The 24,229-nt window shown below is 38.7% G+C and overlaps 1 protein-coding gene across 1 annotated transcript in view; it reads right to left on the bottom strand.

Moving 5' to 3' along the window:
- The window catches only part of DYNC1LI2 (dynein cytoplasmic 1 light intermediate chain 2), a 53,228-nt gene extending 32,913 nt beyond the window's left edge, over positions 1 to 20,315 (bottom strand). Inside the window, exons 1-5 of the mRNA XM_074203115.1 lie at positions 20,177 to 20,315; positions 19,803 to 19,876; positions 17,142 to 17,258; positions 13,083 to 13,313; positions 4,482 to 4,651 (exon numbers count right to left, since the gene is read on the bottom strand). Of these exons, the coding sequence (XP_074059216.1) occupies positions 4,482 to 4,651; positions 13,083 to 13,313; positions 17,142 to 17,258; positions 19,803 to 19,876; positions 20,177 to 20,283 (699 nt within the window). The 5' untranslated portion in view covers positions 20,284 to 20,315. The remainder of the gene's footprint in view (positions 1 to 4,481; positions 4,652 to 13,082; positions 13,314 to 17,141; positions 17,259 to 19,802; positions 19,877 to 20,176) is intronic.
- Positions 20,316 to 24,229: the final 3,914 nt, after the last annotated feature.

The raw sequence follows: 24,229 nt of genomic DNA, 5'->3' as shown, positions 1-24,229 counted from the left end.
TTCTTGAAATCTTTTGTCTTTGAATCCCCAACACACTAGCACCATGCTTGGAACATGACTGGTTTATATCTATGGACCTGACTGCCTCCTTAATCTCCATACTCATACCCTACAATGCTGTTCAGAGTTATAGTCCAACTGAAGTCCCATCTTACCTAGCTTCAAAGACACCTAGAAAGTAAAAATTTGCTTCTGTGTATTAGTGTTTCTATATCTCCCTGCTTGTTATTCATATTTATTGCATTATTGGTAGATGGACATCAGAAGCCACAGGCTTTAGTCCCTTTTCTTGGATTGTTTCCTGGGAACTTTTGCAGTTCTCATATCAAAAGTTACTCTCATTGACATTTAAATGAGTAGAGATGTAAAGGCAATTTTCACCCAGGAAACATATTTTCACTAGTCCTTATACACTTCATCCCTACCTAATAGCCAAGAATTTCTGCATTTTTAACTATGGTCCATCTATTTTAATCCTATTTTCCTCTTATACTATATTATATAATAAGACACCCAGTTATTAACCAGTAATTTCCCATATTTGCTTTTCTACATTAAACAAATACTTTTTGAGTAACCATAGTAATAAAATTTCCAACTATACCACCAAGACCTTGAGTCTCTTTCTGAAGACTTCATAACCTTCAGCAATGTTTTCCAGATCCCTTCTGGCAGTATCTATCACTTGTGATCATTTAAATGCAGTCATCAATTGGACTAGTGAATCATGGAGCTGATTCTCTGTCACTGTTTCCAGATAAAATGGAGCCACCTTTAGGCCTCTCAGCAGGGAGTTGCCAATCACTTTTTGTACTTTGGTCTCTTTCCTTGGGGCAAGCTGGTGGCACAACATAGAGACCAATGAACTTGAATCAGAAGCCCTGAGTTCCTCCTAGCCAAACACTAGCTCTATGACCCTGACAAGTCACTTAATCATCTCATCTGCTCCAGTTTCCTTACCTAGCTATAAAATGTAAATAATGAAAGTACCTCCTCCAGTGCTGTTGTGAGTACAAGCTATTTTTGAAGCACCCTGAAAACCTAAACATGCTATAATATTATTACTATTATTAAATGATCTTTTGAAAGACAGCAATTGTGACCCTGAAAACCTAAACATGCTATAATATTATTACTATTATTAAATGATCTTTTGAAAGACAACAATTGTGTATCTACATCATTACTCTGAGGAAAAGAAACAGTTGTTTCCTCTCCTGAAGTTTTAGCTTCTTCCTCTTTGGAAATTATGAATCACATTTCACAATATCCCTTACAAGCATTTATTAAGTCTCCATTTAAACAACCTATAGTGTTTAGAATCTTTGTTTGGAATATTCTATTCTACTGTTGGACAGTTCTGTTATTAGATGTCTTTCACATTTTTAAACCAAATAGGAGTTGACATAAATATTGAAAAATGTTCTCGTTTCTTTGTATGCAATGTTTTATACTATTTGAAGAGTATTAACACTAAATAGTTAAATTAATAGGAGATTTCATATTACAAAAGTATTCTTCATTTGAAATGGGTATTCTTTAAAGGAGAGTTGCCTTGGTGAATTTAATAAAATTTGATTTATACATTATTTTTAGGAAAATGCCTGCTGGATAAAATGTGGTCTGCTAGGACTCATAAGTAAATTAAGCAAACAGTATAAAACATTGCATACAAAGAAACGAGAACGTTTTTCAATATTTATGTCAACTCCTATTTGGTTTAAAAATGTGAAAGACATCTAATAACAGAACTGTCCAACAGTAGAATAGAATATTCCAAACAAAGATTCTAAACACTATAGGTTGTTTAAATGGAGACTTAATAAATGCTTGTAAGGGATATTGTGAAATTCTGACTCTATAATTGGTCTATTTTTCTCAGTTGCAAATCTAAACATACTGAAAACTTAAAATATTTTTGAGTGCTACTATTATTACTAATATTGTTAATGACTCACATTTTTAGACACTTTAAGGTTTACAAAATATTTTATTTATAAAAAATCCTGTGAAGTTTCATGGTTACAAATATTAGCTCCACTTTACAGATGGGGAAACTGAGGATCAGAGACACAAAGTGAATTATTCATGGTTGCACACACAAGTAAATATCAAAAGTTAGGTCTTGAATACTTTCATGACTTTCATGATTCTATTGCTCATACAAAACTTAACTCCAAGAGCTTGCTACCTGCTAAGATAGCAAAGAACAGAAGCCAAAAATGAATTGGTCCTATCATACGCTTTGATCACATTGCTAAAATGGCCATCTGCTTCCACTTCCTCTCCTTCTCTATCACTTCTCAATTCTTTTCAATCTAGCTCCCAATGTCAATACTCAAATGAACACTCTGCAAAATTACTAATGATCTCCTAACTGTTGAATCCAAAGACCTGGACACTTAGTTCTCATCATTCTTGACCTCTCAGCAACAGCAATATGACACTGGATAACTCTGACCTTTGTATATATACTCTCTTCTGCTTTGGTTTTCTTCCTATCTACCTTCCTACTACCTGATCATTCCTCAATCTCCTTTGATGGTTGTTCAGTCATTATCATGGTCCCTAACCATGAGTATCTTCCAGGGCTCAGTCCTGATCCCTCCTTTTCTCCCCTTGCCCTTGTCATGGTGACTTCATCAATTCCTATAGGTTCAATTATCATCATCATGCAGAAAATTTCAGGATCTTTTATATACAGACTCAGACTTTCTTCTAAACTCCAAACCCATATTATTAAATACCTATTTAGACACATTAAATTGGACACCCCATAAACATTTCAAACTCAGTAACTCACTATCTTTCCCATAAAACTCTGCCTACTACCAAACTTCTTATTTCTATTAAAGGCACCACTATGTATGCTTCTAGTCTTAAAGATTACCTTGAACTTTCTAGAATCCTCAGTCTTCCTCACTTCACAGAGCAATTCAGTTGCTAAATCTTGACACTTTTAACTTCCACATATCTCTTTCAACTGACCAACTTGCCTGGCAACATCCTCTATTAAGCCACCGTTGTCTCTGGTCTATTCCAATACCCTCCTAACTGGCCTCCCTGCCTCAAGTTTCCTTCCTGAACATTCCATCCTAAAGGATAGAACTAACCATGTTATACTTCTATTCAAACTCCAGTGGTTACTTAGTAATTTTAGGATCAAATTAAAAACCCTTCCGAGTGTACTAAAGTCTTTTACAATCTGGTCCCACCTTCATTGACAGTTCAGCTGACCCACATTTACTATTCCCCATGCACAGGCATAGCATTGCCTGTCTCTGCAATGAATGACTTCCATCTCTCCACTCAACTTCTTAGAATTCCTTGTTTCCTTCAAGACTCAGTTCAAGACCACCTTCTACCTGAAGCTTTCCTGATACCTCTCCCTCATGTTCTCTCTCTGAAATACAATCTTCTGAGGCAGCCAGGTGGCACAGTATATACAGCATGGGTCCTAGGGTCAGGAGGACCTGAGTTCAAACCTGACTTTAATCACTAAACCCCTTTGCCTTGCAAAAAACAAAAAATAAACCAATAAAACCCCAAAATCTTCGATATATTTTGCATACACTTAGTTGTGTACATGTGTGTCCCATGAGAGATTGCAAGCTCCTGGAAGGACAGGAGTTTCATTTTGTCTGTCTTTGTATCCCTAGCACATTGTCTGGCACAATATAAATGAATGATTGATGAGTCCTCTTAAAGTGTAAATAAATTGTTTTTTAGTTCAAGATTACTGGTTTGATTCATGAATGAAAATGAATAGTTCATCCAACCATTCAACAACTATTTCATAAGCACCTGCCATATGTGAGCACTGTGTTTGGAACTGGAAGAGAAAAATAAATGGGGTAAAATGTGGTCCCTACCATCAAGAGGTCCCACCTTATACCAGGCAGACTACAATAAGGATATGTAAAAACACTCCTGGGACTCTATTCCTTTAGTCATCTCAACCTGGCAGCAGTAGATTAGAAGGTATTGTAGAGCAGCATTTTTATGAAGGGTTTTCTATTCTTTATAACAAGTCTATTGTGAGAGTAGAAGGGCCTGCTTTATTTTAAAGATGAGAATTGAAGCTCAGAAGTTCCTTGGATTACTAAAGTCACAGGGCTACTTAGTGGCAAAGCAAGGAGCCAAAGCTATATCACTGAAGCACAGAACTCCCAGGTCAGTAGTCCTCTAGCACCTCTATACTCCATCTACAATCACACTTCCTGTGACAAGGGACTCACCAGTTACTGAAGCAGTTCTTAATAGTTTGGCAAAGTTCTAAGGGTTAAGAAATTCTTTGTTATAGTAAACTGAAAATCATTTTTCTGTAATTTCTAGTCATTGTCTCTGTCTCACAACTTTTTCCATTTATAGTAACTCATCTACTTATATACAAAGTCCTAAGTTAAAATAGACCCACTGTCGGGGATCATGCTTTCCTTGGAGAACCACAAAAGCATGCACTTTAATCTAGCTTTGCTCACCTTTGTACAAACTACCAAGACCGGGATTCCAAGATTATGTGTGAGCATGTTGTCTCCAAGTGGCAAGGTAACATTTTCACCATCTTGCGCTGAAGCTAGAGGTCCTCTCCTCTGTGGTGAGCCTTGATAGCCTTCCTCAGGTTCCACATACTCTTGAAAATCCTTCACAACTATAAAAGACAACACACATTTCTAACAATATATTAGATGCCTTTTAAGTAGCAAGTCCTGGAAAATTAAAACCCCATCCATTCCTTCCCACCTCCCAAGAAAATCAAAGATTAGAGGATGTCAATGAAGACTGCAAATTTTAAACAATCTAGTTAGAACTCTGCCATTTGGAACAATACGGAATTTTTCCAAACATCTTCATTGTAACTCTTTCTGAATACTTAAAAATATACCTCCTATATTGTGTGTTTTAAAAGCCAAAGCATCTCAGGATAAATGTAAATAGTTCAGATTTTCAGAATATCATGGATAATTAAAATGCTCATATAGTATCTGAATCTTTAAATGACTAAAACACCTGAATAATTCTGCTTAAAATTTACTAAAAAGAAAAATAGAATAAAACATTGCTAAACTGCTATGATATTTACATACTAATACAACAGAGCTGAATGTGCCTATATATATAATCCCTGTTGTACTTAAATAATGAGATGGAAAACTCTTAGACTGGAATACTCAACTTCTTTACCTGTCAACTGAGAAGGCTGGGCAATGACTTATTCTTGCCCAAAATTCTACAATCTACTGAGACCTTATTATTTACAGTACTAGTCACTGTAATTTGTAGTAATCATATAAAAAGCTGTCCTATCATAAATATAGCAATTCTTTAGAGTAATTTAACCAATGAGAGAAAGTGTCATGCAGAATTCTCTACTCTGTTTTCCACTACACCTTATTTTTTTTAGGTTGTTTTTTTTTTTGCAAGGCAATGGTGTTAAGTGGCTTGCCCAAGGCCACACGGCTAGGTAATTATTAAGTGTCTGAGGCTGATTTGAACTCAGGTACTCCTGACTCCAGGGCCGGTGCTCTATCCACTGCACCTAGACGCCCCATCCACTACAGTCTTAAACAAGAGCAGAATTTTCTGAAATAGTAGTTGTGGGGAATCAAGTCCATGATCTCAGCCTCATTAGAACAGTGCTTTAGCCAAAGGAACTAACTAGTCACAGAAAGAAAATAGCATCATTATTTACACTTAGTGCTCCTTAATCTAAATACAGAACAAAGGAAGGGGGGAAAGGATGCATATTAACATCATAAAACTTTAGCCTTAAAAGGGGCATTAGAGGGGCGGCTATGTGGCGCAGTGGATAAAGCACCGGCCCTGGAGTCAGGAGTACCTGAGTTAAAATCCCATCTCAGACACTTAATAATTACCTAGCCGTGTGGCCTTGGGCAAGCCACTTAACCCCATTTGCCTTGCAAAAACCTTTAAAAAAAAAAAAAAAGAGGGACATTAGAGATCATCCAGTCTCCACAGTACAAAAGAAATAAGGCTGGAAGAGGGAAACTGATTTAGCCAAAGTGACAAAACTAGAACCAATCTAGCTCTCAACCACCAATTCTGTGCTCTTTCTTACTGTTCCAACTCCTTCCCTCATATGCCAGAAACACAAGTTGCCAAATCGCCCTTTCTTCCTATGCCCAACCAAAAATGGCATATGGATCTACAGAGGCCTTTAATCTTTTATCTTCATAAATGTCACAGGTTCCAGAGCTAGCAGGGACATTAAAGATAATCTAGATCAATTCCTTTGTTTTTCAAATGAAGTAACAAAGTGAGAAAATAAAATCAAACTACTACTTTCAAAAGGGCCCCAAAAAGAGATTACATTACTTCTTATTCATGGGACAAATTTTTAAGACTTAAAAAATTCCTGATATGACTAATTGTTTTCAACCATTCTTATATCAACTTTGAACAGTTTAATTTTCAGACTATGGCTGTATGTATGAAGTTAGAGGGCTGATCAAATATAAACCATTTACAAATTGATGAAACCCTCTGGACAAAACTGCAAAGAATATTTTGTTTTAACACCTACTAATAATGAACTGCATTCAGTGATTTAAACTTCTATCATAAATGATCCAAGAAATATCCATGGTAGTATTATGACCTGAAAAGCAGCCGTTTAACACAAACTGGAAACATAATATATTCTAATAGATCCATTAAGATAATGAATGAGCTCCTTTTTAAAACAAAACAATACTGGAACTATAACTATAGTATTTTTAAAAATTGCGCTTTAGGATCCTAAACAGAAACCCATGGTTTCTGAAAATATGAAATGAAAGAAATTTCAACCTTGAAGAAAATTCCCCACGTAATGGCAATAATTTCATGCAAAGTGCAAAACATAAGATGGTAACATAGCAAGATTGTTTTAACATTTTCAAAACACAGTCATTTATGTTTTTTCTTCACAACAAGTTTCCAAAGTAACCAAAGAAAAGCATTATTATCCCATCTTATGAAGAGACAGCAATGATAGAGTGGAGGGAGAGAGGACCTTGGAGCAGAGTTAGAAAGTCCTGAGTCTTGCCTCTGATTGTGCAACCCTGGGTCACTTAACTTTCCAGGGCCAGAAGCATCTAAGGCCATAAATTTCAGGGACACTTGTCAACTAGTGCAGATAGAGAAAACCAAGATTAGAACTGAGGACTTGACTATCAACCTTGATCTCTTGTCCTTATAAGGCTCCCTCTTCTTTCTTTTATCATAAGTAACTACTGAAGCAGTTTCATTTTTATCAAACCGGTGAAAAGAATTCTACTTACTCTATTTCTTGCATGTAATGTATGTAATTTTTTTCATGTAACGCAAATAGATAACACAACATGAAATAGACCCTGCCAGGTTACAATCATTAAACTTATTACCATCATAGAAAATGGATGGACTTTGCATCAGACTACCTTTAAACATTTTGTGACTGGTTTTTCTGAACTTGGGTAAGGTCTAAAACTGAATAACCTGAGTATCATTTTATTATCATTTAAAGAAAGAAATCAAAATCAATACTTTTTCAAAACTAGATCAGGGCTAAACTTATGGATATACACTAATGACAGGCTTGTCCACTCTGCTTGACATGGCCTTTACAGTCTAAGTTTAGAATACAGTTCAATACACTTATAATATCGCGGGATCATTTCTAGAATGAGTTGAAAGACACCTATGCTTCCAAAAATGAGCGTGCTTAAGATTATAATTGGAAATTCTTCCACTATCTACTGGTTCATATTAATCAGAAGTCAAAATAACTAACTTCAATCCTATTCAAATAATATCAAATAATTGTTTATATCTGGGTAATGAAAACTCTTGAAGTATTTTGGATAGTGTTTTAGAATTCTGTGTTGAAAAATATTTTAACCAAATTTTGTGATAACCTGATGAAAGCAGCAGCAAGCCTGAATAGTTTGAGTTTTTATCAGGCTGGGTTTTCGGATCCTCAGAATGCTTCCATTGTTATCTGGAGACTTAGCAGTTTTACAAATTTTAAAGAACTATGTTTAATGGTGCAACACAATTAACAAGAAGCACTAGATATTCCACTGAACTTTTTTTCACATGAAGAATATTTAACTCATGTTCTATCTAAATGATATCCTTTCCATTCTGCATCCTGTCAAGCATTTAGTAATCTGGGCACCACAGTCTCACATCTAATCCCCAGGTAACTAATGAATTTCTATAGGGGATATGGGAAAACAGGTAACTTTTCCAATCACTAAATGACTTCTTTTTGGAGGGGTTTTTAAATTTCAAAATATTGAGATGACCTAGAGTTGAAAAGAATAAATCACTTCATTCTAGTAAAATTCTTTGGGTAGGTAACTTAAACACCACCCCCAAATGCTGAATTACTAAAACTCACTGGGACCATATAACAAAAGCACTCTGACAGATTATATTTTTGGAGAACATAACTCTTCTACTGCCCTGCTCTGTGACCTTGCCCAACTGTCTATGATGGGTCCGAAATTTTTCATCTATAAAATGAGGTATTAGATATATGACCTCTCAAAAGTCCTTTGGAGTTCAAAAACACCAAGATTCTACGAATGTTTTTCTCTCCTTTCTGCTTATTTAATCTCGTCTGTTGACTACTTTGTCAGCTCCATATCATTTCACCACCAAGGGCTATTATCTCTAGAATCCAATTTAAATCTTCTGTTCTACTTTTAAAGCCCTTCATATAAGCTGCTCTTCCTATTATTCTGGTTTGCTTATACTCTCCTCACTTGCCTGTATTCTTTGAAGTCAGGGACACCAGTTTCCTTGTTGTTGTTGTTCCCTCAATACATCTCCCCAACTTGGGGTTTTTCTGTGGCTGCTCCAGCTACACCCAGAATTCTCTCCCTCATCCTCACCTTCTAGTTACCTGGACTTCAAGTTCCAGTTAAAATTCCACATTCTACAGAAGCCTTTCCTGATTTACCCCACCTCATGCTAAGAGTCTTCCCTATTTATTACTTCAGATTACAAATATATTTTATTTGTTATCATTGTAGACACTCCACCCCTTTAGGCTGTAAAGCCCTTGGGAGAAAGTTCTCATTTTTGCTTTTCTTTGTATTGCTAGTACTTAACACACAGACAATACTTCATAATTGCTTGGTAATCTGACTCCTGCCTCCATCTCTACCACCTCTCCTCTCACTCACCTCTCTAGAGTCTGACTTCTGAGCTCATTATTCCATTGAAACTTTCCCTTTTCAAAGTTGTGTGACCCCAGACAATCACTTTTACTCTGTCTGAGCTTTCTCAACTATAAAATGGGGATAATAGCAACACTTACCTTGCAGGAGATTGTGAATATCCACAAAGACATCTGTAAAGCATTTTCTATGGTTCCTGGCACTCAGTGGTCACTTCATAAATGCATTCTTCCTCTTTTTACCTATCAGAATGCCAAACTCCATCCTGAGCCCTGTGGCTCAGCTCTCATGGATCCCACTCTGATCTCTGCTAATAATGATCAGTTCTCTTTACCCAGTTCTAACCTCAGGGTTTAAGAGGCACCTTTAACTGCATACTAGACATCTTACACCAGAGGTCCTATAGAAACCTTCAACTCAACACGTCTCAAACTGAACTCATAAGCTCTTTCCTCAAGCCCTCTTGCCTTCCTGACTTTCTTATTCCTAGTTTAGGATACAAACGTCCTTCCACTCAGGTTTAGAACCCATCACCCTTGATTCCCTCTCATCTCTCCATATCCAACAAGTTGCCAAGACCTCTCAATGTCCCCTTTGTGACAGACCTCTTTGGGATATCCCTCCCACCACCACCACTTCATCCCCATTGAAGGCCTTCTATTCCAGTCTATATGTCAAAGGGATCCTCCTAAAGTGCAGATCTAACCATAAGCCTGTCCCCCAACCCCTAGAACCGAGTATAAAAATCCCATTTAATGTATGAAGCACTACATAGCCTTCTCAGTTTTTTTCATCCCTTACCTAACCTCAGGGACTCTGATTCTGTTGTTCCTTAAAGAAGACATCACATCTCCCAACTCTGGGTATTTTCACTCGATATTCTCCTTACCTGGAAACCTCTCCCTCCTGCTATCTACCTCCTGGCTTCTGTGGCTCCAAGTTCAAACTAAGAATTCACCTCTTTACAATTCTTTCCTGACTCCTTCTTGCCAGCCCCCTGCCTTTCTTCTGTTCATTCTCTCCACTTTATCCTCTATAGATCTTATGTGCACGTAATTGTTTACAGGTTGTCTCCTTTGTTAAACTCTGAGCTGAGAACAGGATAAGCTTTGGGTTTTTTGGTACCCCCCAAAACCCAACAGTGTCTGCTACACTGTAGGCATTTAATAAATACTACTGACATATTCAAAATTCTCTCTTATCCCTTAAGGTCTAGCTCAAATTTCACCTCCTCCATAAGTTTCTTCTGATCTTTTCTCCACTATACTAACACATAAAATAGGATTTTTATACACCCATGGATTTTACCCTATTGTGTCCATATATTTTTGCTCCTTGAGGGATAGAAATCCTCTATTACACATCCTTGTATTATCACCTCCATTTTAAAGGGATGTGGATTAATAAAGAGAGGTACACAATAGAGGTGGAAGCAAAGCCAGTATCTCTGATGGTTCAAGTTAAGTCCTCTCTTTCAATTAGGTCACTTCTGGCTTTTAAATAGGATCAATAGGTAAACATTCCAAAACATGTCAAAGAAGAATGCCTGATCCTCTTGTTCTGGTTTAATTAAGCAAGGGACTACCCAAAGATACAACTGAGAAGAAAAGGAATCTTTCATGTAAATACTATCTTTCAATCACTTTTCCTTTAAAAATTGAAAAGCATAATAAGGATGAATAACAAAGATACTATAGGATAATTCAACATTTGGGAAATCTCAGATGAAACAGCCAGTTGAGAGAATTAAAGCTTGTCCTAGAAAAAAACATCTAATTCAAACCCTTCATTTTAAAGTTGATAGAAAACTCAGAGAGATTAAATAATTTGATCAAGCCTGTACAAGTGACTCTCAAGGTCTTTCTAGACTGAAATAATCACTTTATTAACATGCAAGTTAAGACTAACAGACACTTAGCACACAAAGCAAAGAAATTATCATCCCAAATGTTTGATACACTGGGGGTAGGGATGAGAATTTACAACATTGGACAGGACAAAAAAAAACCCTGGACCTTTGCACATTTATATAGTATGTCAAAGCTGGAAAGGTCCATAAGAATCACCTAGTCCGATCCCATTACTTTGCAGAGAAAGAGACTGAGACCCTGAGGAGGGTAGGAAGGAAGAACAGCATATTCAAGGTCAAATGACTAGTAAGTGGCAGGACCAGGACCCAAAACAAGATCTAAATCTCACTCTGGGGATCTGCCTCCAAGCTTGATCTAAGTTGTTTTATAACCATACCCCCAAATGAAACATCTTTGAAATGTTATCATACTATTAAAATGAGCTCAGAATAATCATTTTATCACAATAAATCCACCTACTTCTCTACATACCATATTATGTGTATAGTTATATAATTCCCCCCATGTTCAGAAGAACTTTGCTTTAGTGTGTCTAATTCTGGGGAAAACCTCTCATTATTAGTAAAGGTCAGTCTTTTGATAACTGTTAGTTGAAATGTATAGCAATTGATAAAGCAAATATAGCTGAGAAAATTTACAAAAGAGAGGCTGAAAGGATCACTGAGAAAGCTCCTGGTGTCAGATGTATGACAGAAGGCACAGGCAAAATGAAGAGTGTGACAGGAAGACAGGGAATATGGAGTTTGATTTGAAAAGCAAACCTAATATGCGAGAACCATCATTCTGAGTGTCGTTAAAAGGCACGAGTTAGCAGTGTGAGGATACTGTACACCATGCCCAAAAGGGCCCTCATTAATTCACTGGAGTGATGTCATACTGTGGAAATAAGCCAGTATGAGCAGAGCCAACCCTTGTCAAAGACTGATGCTGCTGCCGCGGCCACTCCTACTCTTCTGGCAAGTGGTCAGATGCTCATGTAACTGCACAGAAGCAAGGGAGAGGAAAAACAATCTTCTGAACCACATATATTTTAAAACAAAAAATAATCCCTCCCCTCCCAAACTTTCTTCAAATTTGAAAATCAAATCCTTTATTTTAAAAGAATTCAGATTTTAATAAACACAATACAGCCTACTATTTAATAACAGAAAATAGACTTTTAAATTATCTAATTTTTAATTTAAACCCTTCCTGAATTAAGAAACAAACAACTTTAGCACTGGCTTATGTCTGAATTCTCTGATAGAATTGTGCTTTAATTTCCATTTGTTCTCTTGCAAGTTAATGAAATAAACTAGCTTTTCTCCTCCCAAACAATCTAACTCCTAGAGGGAGCTTCAGGCTATACAGACCACCTTAGAACCCACAGAACCCAAAACTGTCAGAACAATATGGGGCCTTAGCAATCACTTTTCTAGAGAACTTCCTTATTTTACAGGAGAGAAAAAAAAACAACTCAGGGCAAGTGACTACCCCAAGGCCACAAAGTTATTATGTATTAAGAATTGAGACTTGGAAAAAAAAAGAGTTGAGACTTGGACTGTGTTTTCTAACTTTAAAACCAGAGCTATTCCCACAACACAATGGAGCCTGCTAAAGACAGACTACATATGCTAACAAAAAAAAAGACTCATAGATTAGATAAGGTTTAAATAAGGAAAGTCTTATTGTACATCCTTCCCTTGGAAAACCACAAAAAATGACCTTAATCTTCAGGTCAATGGGAAAAGAATACCAATGAAACTCACTTCATATAGAGAAGCCCACCTGGGGATATGAGGAGAACCTTGAAAACGTTCTGAGATTCTAAGTTGAAAAGGGCTGAGATCTCAAAGGAAATCTTTAAGGAAGAGAAGGCAATCATTCATGCAAGAAACATTTATTAAGCACCTACTATGGGCTTACTTTTTCAAAGAGGTTCCTGATTTTCCAAAATATTATCCACCTACTAAAATGAAGGGGGCAAGTACCATTCAAAGGATCTACTGTAAAAACAGGCCCACAATTATACTCTTAATTCAGAAAAATGCACTGTACTTACACTTTTGTTCCATGTCTCTCATTTCTTCTGGTGGGATTTTCATTTTATCAATGTGTTCCCGCAAAACACTAGCCCATTTCTGTAAAGATTCCATAACAGTCCACGGTCTAGACATATCTGCTACAAAGATGACCAGAGTCTCTTGCAGAGTTTCTGCAGAAACGGCAAACTTCAACAGGCCTTTATGGTACAAATCTCCATCCAGGATCCACACATTGCAACGTGTGTGATCTGCAGGGAAGAAATAAAATGTGATCATCCAATAGTCAAGTTTGGGTCACTGTAACTGCATCCTAGAAAAGTATCAAGAGATCCTCAATACCAATGTCAAAGCTAAAAGACAATCAATAAAAACACTTTATAAAATATAAACAAGAAATATGTATACATAATCTGCTACATCTCTTAAAATGAAGGTTAAGAGAGGATATCTATAAACATTCTCAAAGCAACCTAAAGTGTATACAACTTTAAAAAAAGCTCACCAGTCCTTTGTTATTCTTATTGGAAATCAAGACTTTGTTACAAGGAAGGCTATATTTGGAAATAACGAAATATTAAAAAAACTCCTCTTCATTGCAGGTCCCTTCAGGGTCCAGCTCAAGCATCACCTCTGTGTCTGTCCAAGATCTCTCCTGATGTCCCCCCTTCTTCCTGTCATTAACCTAGTTTCTATACCCTTTCTTCGCCTCAGATTATTTTGTTTTTATCTGTTATTGACTTTTTGTTGGACATATTGTTTATCTTCAGTATAGTTCTTTGACTATTTTATTTTTACCTTTATATGCCCAGTGATTAGCACAGTGCCAAGCACAGAGAAGACATTTATCAAATGCTCTGTAAATTAAATTAAACCATCAGCTTTTAGTCCACACAACCCCAAATGAATATAGCCCAAGAAATGCCTCTGGTGAGAACAGGAGTCAATTTTTGCAAATTTGTCAGGATATTTTTTGGCAGGGGATAGGGAAGGTGAGAGATATCACATCCCATCACATACAATTACCTTCAAATTCATCCATTTTAAACCAAAAATCATTTCATTAAATGTCTATATCATTAAAGTAAAACAAGCAAAAGAGATTTAGTTGCTTCTAGTCAGAATAGTGCTTTAAATAAAGACAAACTGCAACTATATACCTGAAAAAAAATCTATATTAAACATCTATTATAACTTGCATTTATAGAGGCTAAAGTTTTTTCTCAAAACAACAACCTATAAGGGAGGTAATGAAAGCATTATCTCCATTTTTACAGATTAGGAAAACAAAACTCAAGGTAAGAGATTTGCCTAAAGGCAAAGAGTTAAGTCAACCAAATCTAAGCTTCTTAGTTCTAAGCCCCAAATTATTTATATTACACTAGGCCACCTACAAAATTAGTTATTATGGTAGATTCAAAGAAATCTGAATGAGAAGTTGACACTATTTCTACTTAGAGGAGGTGAGGCACAAAAGAGACCCATTATAAAGCAGTCTGAATTTCAGTCCCCACTAACTTGCTATACAACCCAGGGTAGGTCACCTAACCTCTCTGTAAAAAGGAAATAAAACATACTTCCCTCATGGGACTGTAGTGAGGATCAAATGAGGTAACCTAAGTAAAAGCACTTTGTAGTCATAAAATCCTAGAGGTATAAACATTATTAATGTTATAAAGACATAAAAATTCTGTGGCATAAAATGAACTTTTGATATTCCACAAGCAAAACTAACTATCTATCTATCTATCTATCTATCTATCTATCTATCGATATACAGATTTGAGAAATAAGAAAAAAAAATTAAGAAGGCCACCTTATCTCATCCATTGCTAAAATGCAGCTGTCCTTCAAGCCATATGAAAGGTCTTTAAGAAGTGGGCAAAAAGAACTTTAACCCTGAAACCAATGTAACTAATCCTAACATTCCAATTTAAATGCCCAAAAAGGAAAAGTTAAAGCACACTCAAAAGAAGGTAGAAAATTCAAAAGATGCAAGTTACAAGTTTAAACACTGATTTAAAAAAAATATTAAAATGTAAAAGAAATGTGGCATAGTAGTGGAAACCAAGAAGACATGGATTTAAACCCAGCCTCTGAGGCAATGGCTATTTGTTGTTCAGTCATTTCAGGCATTTCTTGGCAAAGATCCTGGAGTGGTTTACCATTTCCTTCCCTGATAAACCAAGGCAAATAGAGGAAGTGACTTGCTTAGGGTCACCCAGCTAGTAAGTAACTGAGACTAGATTTCAACTCAGGAACCCAGGTCCAGCACTCTATCCACTGCAGCACCTCAATGCACCTGGTGGCTGTTTAACCTTGACCTAATCATTTAAACTCTTTGCATCTAACTTTCCCAACATTTTAAATGGTTCTGAGCAAGATTTTAATATTTTTTGTCAACACAATGAAATTCAAAGAAAAATATTCCATTTTTATTGTAGCTTCCACATTCAGATGAACTTTCTTACCAAAAAAAAAGCTGAAGATGATATTTCTTAATTTAAAAACCAAAAACTCCGATCTAAATCATAGCAGACACAGAAAGAAGGGAATATATTTCATGAGTAAATTTCAATCAACCCCAGAATTACAGAATTTTAAATGGTGTAATAACAGCACACAAATACTTTCTCCTACTACCATCCAATAAATTATTTTATAAAACCTAAAGTCCTAGTAGAACATTTTAGGAGTTCTTCACAGGAAAATAATAGGCTACCAAACCAAGATCTCAAAGCAGATTCCTGAAAAGATCTTAACTTTTAATTTATTTCTACTACTAAAAAAAAAATCTACAAACACAAGAGTAGAAAATATATTTTCTGTTTTCATATTTTTTCAAAGAATAGAAGGAACACTATGGAATACAAATAACACTTGAGATTTTCATGTGTGAATTCTCCCCCTCACACATTCTATATTGCAACCAAAACTGACTACTTTTGGTCTTTTTCAAATTCAATCTCACTTTCCCCATCTTTATATTTTTGCTCATTTTATTCCTCACACCAAAAGAGCCTTTCATTTCCCCAACCAAATTTTGAGGCTCAGTTCAAATGCTACAAGGCTCAAATGTTCAAGGTTCAGTTCAAATGCTACATTCCCTAGACATCTTTTCATGTTCCTCCAAGTGGAAGTGACTTCTTCAAATGATTCCACAACAATGGAGGATTCAAGCCCCAATGAGGTAGCTGCTCACACTGCTTAGATAAGTTTCAAGTCACCAACTCTAATCCTTCTGGTAAGATAGGGTGACACCAGGCTTCACTATCTGTCCCACGTCTATGCCTTCCTAGAATCTGTCTTACTAATGCACCCTAAGGATCCCTGGCCTCTTAAATCCTTAGGCCTCCTTCCAGCTGCACCTGAATTCTTCTTTCCCCAAAGACATTATATGGATAACTGGTGTAGGATGGATACTTGTGTTCAAGTCCTGCCTCAACGTATAGTGACAATGTGATCCTGAACAAGTCACTTAGCCTACTGGTGGTCTAGGCTAAGAGTGTTTTTCTCAAATAGAAAAGAAGGTCACTAAACCATAATAAGGATCCCTGTGGGATGCAAACAAAATTAGAAAATGACAAACTGACATAAACTGTGTTTTATTTTATTAAATATTTTCCAATTATATATTTTTTGCTTTTTTCTTTTTGCAAGGTCATGGGGTTAAGTGGCTTGCCCAAGGCCACACCACTAGGTAATTATTAAGTGTCTGAGGCCACATTTGAACTTAGGTCCTCCTGACTCCAGAGCCAGTGCTCTACCCACTGCGGCACCTAGCCGCCCCTCCAAATACATTTTAATCTGGTTCAAGTTGCCCTCAGGAGAATTGTGGGCTGTATGTTGGATACCTCTATCTTAAGAAATGTTAAAATATGCCTATCTATATTGGGGAAGTTTCCTATATCAGTGCAATAGCTGGCTCAGTCCTTAGCCAATTTTCCTACAATTGGAGTGCAATCTCCTTGAAAATGGAGATTCTCTTGCTTTTTCCTCAGCACTTTGAACAGAGCTTGTCTTGGCATATACTAAGTGACTAAAAAGTGCTTTACTCATCATGGATTGGAGCAACTTACCATCTCTATCTTCATCATGAATGTTAAGGTATAGATATTCTAAACCTCTTCCTTTTTTGCTGTGTTCTGCTCCTTGTAATTTAGCCAAAAGTGTTGTTTTACCTGAACCATCTTCACCTATAAGTAATATTTAGAAGAAAAACATAAGAATATAATTATTCAGTACATAGAAACCATAGTGATATTCTGAAAAAAATATGTATAATTTCCAAATTTATACACAAATCATTACGCTATTACATAAAGATTTCTGTATAAATACGGAGAACTCATTTAAAAAGTTGATTTTATAGCACAGGACTCAAACTTATTTTAACCAACTAAAATAGTTATGACTCAGCAGGACATGATTTAGACATGACAAATAAATGATAAATAAGGAACTATTTTTAAAAACTGGAGTAAACAATATGATCAAAGAACTATATAATCACAAGGAGTTGGGCAAGAGACATAATCCAATAGAAAACTTCATGTGTTCCACTGACATCAATATGTCACAAAAAAAATGAAAAAACTTATGAGAAACCAATGATAAGATTCTCTCACAGGATGGGCAGACTTAGATGGAATACAATCACAAATCTATTTGAGTATTTTCGACTTGAAAATTTCAAACCTGGAACATCAAAGATCACTAGATCCAGTCCCATACTTTTAAATTAAATTTTTTTAGTTTTTTTGCAAGGTAATAGGGTTAACTGGCTTGCCCAAGACCACACAGATAGGTAACTATTAAGTGTGTGAGGCCGAGTTTGAACTCAGGTCCTCCTGAGTCCAGGGCCGGTGCTCTATCCACTGCCCCACCTAGCCCCCCCCCCCCAATACTTTTAAAGATAAGAAATCCAAGGCCAGTAGAAAGTAAGTGACTTAAAACATAAGATTATACTCTAACAAGCCAGAATGGTAAAAATGAGTTTCCACTTCAGTACTCTTTTCTTTACATCACCCTGCCTCACCTAAGATATACCTACTTCTCTGTAATAATAACCCAAGTTATAACCTATCCTTTCTTATAAAAGATAAATGAATTCAGATCTATCTACAATATGTAAAACGGGTAAATGAAGATGTCAAAGTATATGTTAAAGAGGGACTCTGGAGGTGGCTAGGTGGGGCAGTGGATAGAGCACCGGCCCTGGAGTCAGGAGGACCTGAGTTCAAGTCTGGCTCAGACACTAAATAATTACCTAGCTGTGGGGCTTTGGGCAAGCCACTTAACCCAATTGCCTTGCAAAAACCTTAAAAAAAAAAAAAAAAGAGGGACTATGATAAAAAAAAATTATATACAAGAAGTCTAAAAACACAACCTTAACACAAAAACAGTGTTTAAATAGGAAAGTCTGAGCCTGATGAACAACAATCATTAAAAGAAAATTTAAGGGTGGTTAAGTAGTACAGTAGATAGAGCACTGGCCCTGGAGTCAGGAGGACCTGAGTTCAAATCAGGCTTCAGATACTTAATAATGTCCTAGCTGTGTGGCCTTTGACAAGCCACTTAACCCCATTTGCCTTGCAAAAAGAAAGAAAATTTAACCTATAGCAAGACAAAACCCAAGATTTGATTTGCTTTCAACTTTAGTGTGTCTTCACCAGTACTGTGAAGGTTGGGAAACTAATAAAAATAATTACAGAGCTAAGCAAAACTACATGTCTGGAACAGACTCTATAATTATCTCCAATTTATCCTGTATACATCCGGTTTGTAGAGTGTTGTCTCCTCCATTAGGAATGTACTCCTTTATGATTTCTCTTTCATCACACTCAATTTGGATCAATGTAGACCATGGAAACAATGTAAAGACTGACAAACTGCTTTCTGTGGGGGGCAGGGGAGGGAAGTAAGATGGGGGGATTGTAAAATTCAAAATAAATAAAATCTTTAATAAAAAAAAAAAAGGGCAGCTAGGTGGTGCAGTCGATAGAGCACCAGCCCTGGAGTCAGGAGGACCCGGGTTCAAATCCGGCCTCAGACACTTCATAATGACCTAGCTGTGTGGCCTTGGGCAAGCCACTTAACCCCATTGCCTTGCAAAAAAAAAAAAAAAAAGAATGTACTCCTTCAAAGCAGGGAATCTTCTTTTGCCTTTCTTGGCAAGAGAGTTTGATGAATGGGGTCCCTTAACTTGTTATCTTCCTCTCCACTCATTTTAGCGGCCTTCTCCACTGGAATGGAGTCGAATATGGAATATATATGTATACAATCACACAGTCGAATATGGAATATGAATGTATATGTACACACACAGTCGAATATGGAATATATATATATGTACACACACACACAGTCGAATATGGAATATATATGTATATGTACACACACAGTCCAATATGGAATATATATATATATACACACACACACACACAGTCGAATATGGAATATATATGTATATGTACACACACACACAGTCGAATATGGGATATATAGGTATACAATCACACAGTCGAATATGGAATATGAACGTATATGTACACACACACACAGTCGAACATGGATTATGAACGTGTATGTACACACACACACACACTGTCAAATATAGAATATATATGTACATATACACCCCCCCGCCCCGGGTCTGAGACTATTTAAAACGGGGAGCTGCACAACCTGGGGCCGGCTCCCCGGGGCTCCGCCCTCCGCCCCCCGCAGGCCCCGCTCACCGAAGACGAGGATGTTCTTGCCGGCCGGCAGCTTGGACCTGGAGCGGGTGGACACTTCGCTGAGGATGGAGGACCTGCGGCGGCAGAGGAGGCCCAGCGGTCGGGCGGGGCGGCGGGGCGGCCCCGGGAGGGGAGGGGGGAGGGGCTGGGCCCGGAGGCCGTGGATCATCCCCGGGGGCGGCGCGGGGCCGGGGCCGGGGCCGCTCCCCCGGCGGCGGGGCCCAGGGCCTCCCTGCCTCCGCAGAGGGGCCCGCGGCGGGGCCGGCGGGCGGAGGCTGCCGCTGCCTCCCCATCCCCGGGGCCCCGCCCCGCCCGGCCCCGCAGTCCGGCCGCGCCCGGCCCCGCCCGGCCCGGCCCGGCGCTTCCCCACTCACCAAAGGTTCTGTCCCTCGTCCTCCTCGCCGGGCAGGTCCCCGGGGCCCGGGGCCCCGGCGCCCTCGGACCCCAGCAGCAGCTTCTTCTCCACCCCCACCGGCGCCATCTTGCCAACTGCAGCCACAAAGAGGGCCTTCCCCCGGGCCCGCCGAGGACCCCGCGCCGGCGGGGTGGCCGAGCCGCGCCTGCTCCCGGCGCCGAATCGCCCCACCCTCCGCCGCCGGCGCAGGCGGCGGGGCGCGCGGCCGGCCGTCAGGCAGCGCCCGAGACAGCTAAGCAGCCCAAGGCTCGGTGCGGCGGTCCGCGAGGAGCCGCCCTGAGCCTGAGGAGCGCTGCAGCGCCCCCGTCTGGCCTGAAGGAGCGCGGCAGCCGCGACCTCCCGAACCCTCTCTGGTACCCAGGCTCCTCCAGCCTGGAGGAGCATCTCTGAAGCCCGTGACCGTGACCGTGACCGCAGAGGCCAGGCTCGCCAGGGACTTCGGATGAGCTCTTGTCCCCAGGATTCATAACGGAGCTCGGATCGTCCAAACCCTTCACGTTCCCAAATGGAGAAACTGAAGCCCGGGGGCAGGGAAGGAGCTACCCGGTCTGACAAGGGGCCAGTGAGAAAGCCAAGAAGAGCTTTGTGGAAATGGTCTGACTCAAAATCCAGGCTCTTTCTGTAAGGCGGTGGAGGGACCTGGGGTCCCTGATTAATGTGTTGAGTTTTTCATCAACCCACTGACATTTATATAAAGCTTTTTTTTTTTTAATTTTACCAAGTGCTTTTACCGCATTCTCTCATTTGAGTCTGGCAGCATCCACCCCTGTGAGGCAGATGCTGTGGGTGTGGTTATGTCTGTTTTACACTTGTGGAGCGATCGGCTTCCTCTTGCATTCCAGAGATTCTCTCCTGCATCATCCCTGCCCTCTCACTTTTCTTGTCACTTAGTCTTCTGCTCCTCTGCTTCCTGCAAGGTCTTCTTCACTCCAAGTTCAGCACGCTAGAAAAAAATTCAGTCCTGGCTCTTCATTTGCCAGATGGAGAAAGGGAAACCCAGGTTCGCTGTCCTGCCCTACTTGCTCTGCTTATGAAGTAAGGAGGGAAAAGGAAGCAAAGGATAGGAGAGTTCGGGGCAAGTTGCCCCTACTACTATTCTAGTTACCGGTTAGAGAAATAGGGATTCCTTCCCCCAAGGGGATCCTCATTTGAACCGACTATCCCTGCTGTCATTGTCCAGTCTCTCCTGACTATTGTGGCTGCACTGCTAGAGTGTCTCCAATGGGGCATCCACTTTGTTCTTATTCTTTTAATTTACTGTGGTCTGGCTTCTGACCTCATCATTTCGCCAGGACAGCTCTCTCCAACTTTCTTAATCCTTATCCTTCTTAATCTCCCTGAAACTTTGGTGTTGTCCATCACCCGTTTTTCCTTTGCTCTCGTCTCAGTTTTTGTGATGCTCTATCCTGGTTCTCCTTCCGACTTTCTTCTTGGTCTCCTTTGCTGGATTTTCATCCAGGTTGCTGTGGGTGCCTCACAAGGCTCCATCCTGTACTCTTTCTCTTCTCCCCTTATATTATTTTACTTGGTGACCTAGTCAGTTCTCATGGATTCAATTGTCATCTCTCAGTGAATGATTTTTAAATCAACTTGACTGTAATCTTTTACATCAACTCTTCATTTTCACTTCCCCCTAAAACCTATCTGTAGTGAAGGCCTGTCATTTTACCTTTGTAGCATCTTTTACATACACTCCCTTCTCTCCTCTGCCACTGCTGATGTCTGATATGAGTCCTCATCATCTCATACCTGGACTATTGCAATAGCCTACAGGTTGGTCTGTCTGCCTCCTTTCATCCATCCTTAACTCAGATGTCACAGTAATCTTCACTAAGTTCAATATTCTTTCTTTTAAAAGATAAATGAATTCAGATCTACCCACAATTTGTAAAACAGGTAAAAGAAGATGCCAAAGAATATGTTAAAATGGACTATGATTATGATCATGCCACATATCACCACACCATCCTTCAATAAACTCCACTTGCCCCCTGTCACCCCTAAGAGCAAAAATAAAATCCTCTGGCCTTCTAGGCCCTTCATAACCTGTCCTATTCCTACCTTTCCAATCCCCTTAAACCTCACAGTGTCTCCCCACCCAGTATTCTTTAATCCAGGGACACTATCCTCCTTGCTGTTCCTAAAATAAAGACATTCTTCTGGCTCTGGGCATTTTATCTGACTTTCTCCACTGGGATGCTTACCTTCTTCATTTTTGCCTCCTAGCTTCCCTAAATTTCCTTTAAATCTCAGCCAAAATCACTCTTTCTATAGGAAGCCTTTCTCAGTTCTGCTTCAGTTTAGTTCCTTTTGTCTGTTGTTTTCAATTTAAATGGTTGCTCTTCTTGTTTGAACAGATATCTGCATATTGTCACCCCCATTAGATTAAATTAGGGATGTCTTTTACCTTTCTTTGTATTCTCAGCATTTAGCACACTAAATATGTTTAGGGGAGCCAGGTGGGAAGATTCATCTTTCTAAGTTCAAAACCAGTGTCAGACACTTATTAGCACTGGGACCCTGAGCAAAGTCACTTAACTTGTTTCAGTTTCCTTATCTATAAAATGAGCTGGAGAAGGAATAACAAATCACTTTGATATCTTTTACAAGAAAAGCCCAAATGGGGAACTGAAAACAATTGAATAACAACACATGTTTATTTACTGACATGCTCATGGCCACATAGTGCCAGAGAAGATTTCCACCCAGGTCTTCTCCACTCCAAGTTCAGCAAGCTAGAAAAAAATTCAGTCCTGGCTCTTCATTTGCCAGATGGAGAAAGGGAGACCCAGAGTAGCTGTGATTCATTTGCTGTCCTGCCCTACTTGCTCTGCTTATGAAGTAAGGAGGAAAAAGGAACCAAAGGATAGGTGAGTTCAGGGCAAGTTGCCTCTACTACTATTCTAGTTATTGGTTAGAGAAATAGGGATTCCTTCCCCCTTGGGACATGGGATTCATACTTGGGAATAGGAAACCATTGCTTTCTAATTATCATTATTCATTTATTCCTCAATTACACATTAAGAAACTATTTTGACACTTTTTTAAATCTAGAATTCCAAATTCTCTTCCTCCCTTCCCCCTCATTGTGAAGGCAATTTAATATAGGTTACACATGTGCAGTCATGCAAAACGTATTTCTATTCTAGTTATGTTGTGAAAGAAAACAGACCAAAAAAGAAGAAAAATTTTAAAACGTATACCTCAATCTGCATTCAAACTCCATCAGTTTTTTCTCTGGAGATAAGGCAGTATTTTTCATCCTGTGTCCTTCAAAATTTCATCAGATCATTGTAGTGCTGAGAATAGCTGAGTCATTCACAGTTGATCGTTGTATAATTTTGTTGTAATGGTTCTGTTCACTTCCCTATCTTTAGTTCATGTGAGTCTTCACAGGTTTCTCTGAAATCTGCCTGCTCAACATTTCTTATAGCCCAATAGTATTCTCTCACAATCATATACCATAACTTGTTCAGCCATTTCCCAATGGGCATCCCCTCAATTTCTAATTCTTTGATACCACTAAGAGTTATGTATATTTGTATAGGTATATAGGTCCTCTTCTTTTTTTTTTGGATCAATACATGCCCCAGAGGGAATAGCACCAAATTGTTCTACCAAATGGATTAATCAATTCATAACTAGTGTCTCAATTGTCCCACATCTCCTTCAACATTTGTCCTTTTCCTTTTCTGTCATATTAGCCAGTCTGATAGGTGCACCGTGGTTCTTCAAAGATGCTTTAATTTGTATTTCTCAAATCAATAATGATTTAGAACATTTTTCTATGACTATAGTTTAGTCAATGTCTGAAAACTGCCTATTCATATCCTTTGATCTTTTATCAATTGTGCAATGTCAGCTCTTGCATTTTATGATCACCAAGATGAAACTTGAGGGGAAGGTGTACCTACTAGAAAATTAGACAAGGATTTGTCCTGATGTAGTGTCAGAGGTTGTATGTTTAAGGTAACTTCCATGAAGCCCTCAGAAAGCATTTCCTAGCCAGTGG

The sequence above is a fragment of the Macrotis lagotis genome, chromosome 1, assembly GCF_037893015.1.
Source record: "Macrotis lagotis isolate mMagLag1 chromosome 1, bilby.v1.9.chrom.fasta, whole genome shotgun sequence".
Taxonomy (NCBI): domain Eukaryota; kingdom Metazoa; phylum Chordata; class Mammalia; order Peramelemorphia; family Peramelidae; genus Macrotis; species Macrotis lagotis.
This window is presented reverse-complemented; position numbering and strand designations above follow the sequence as displayed.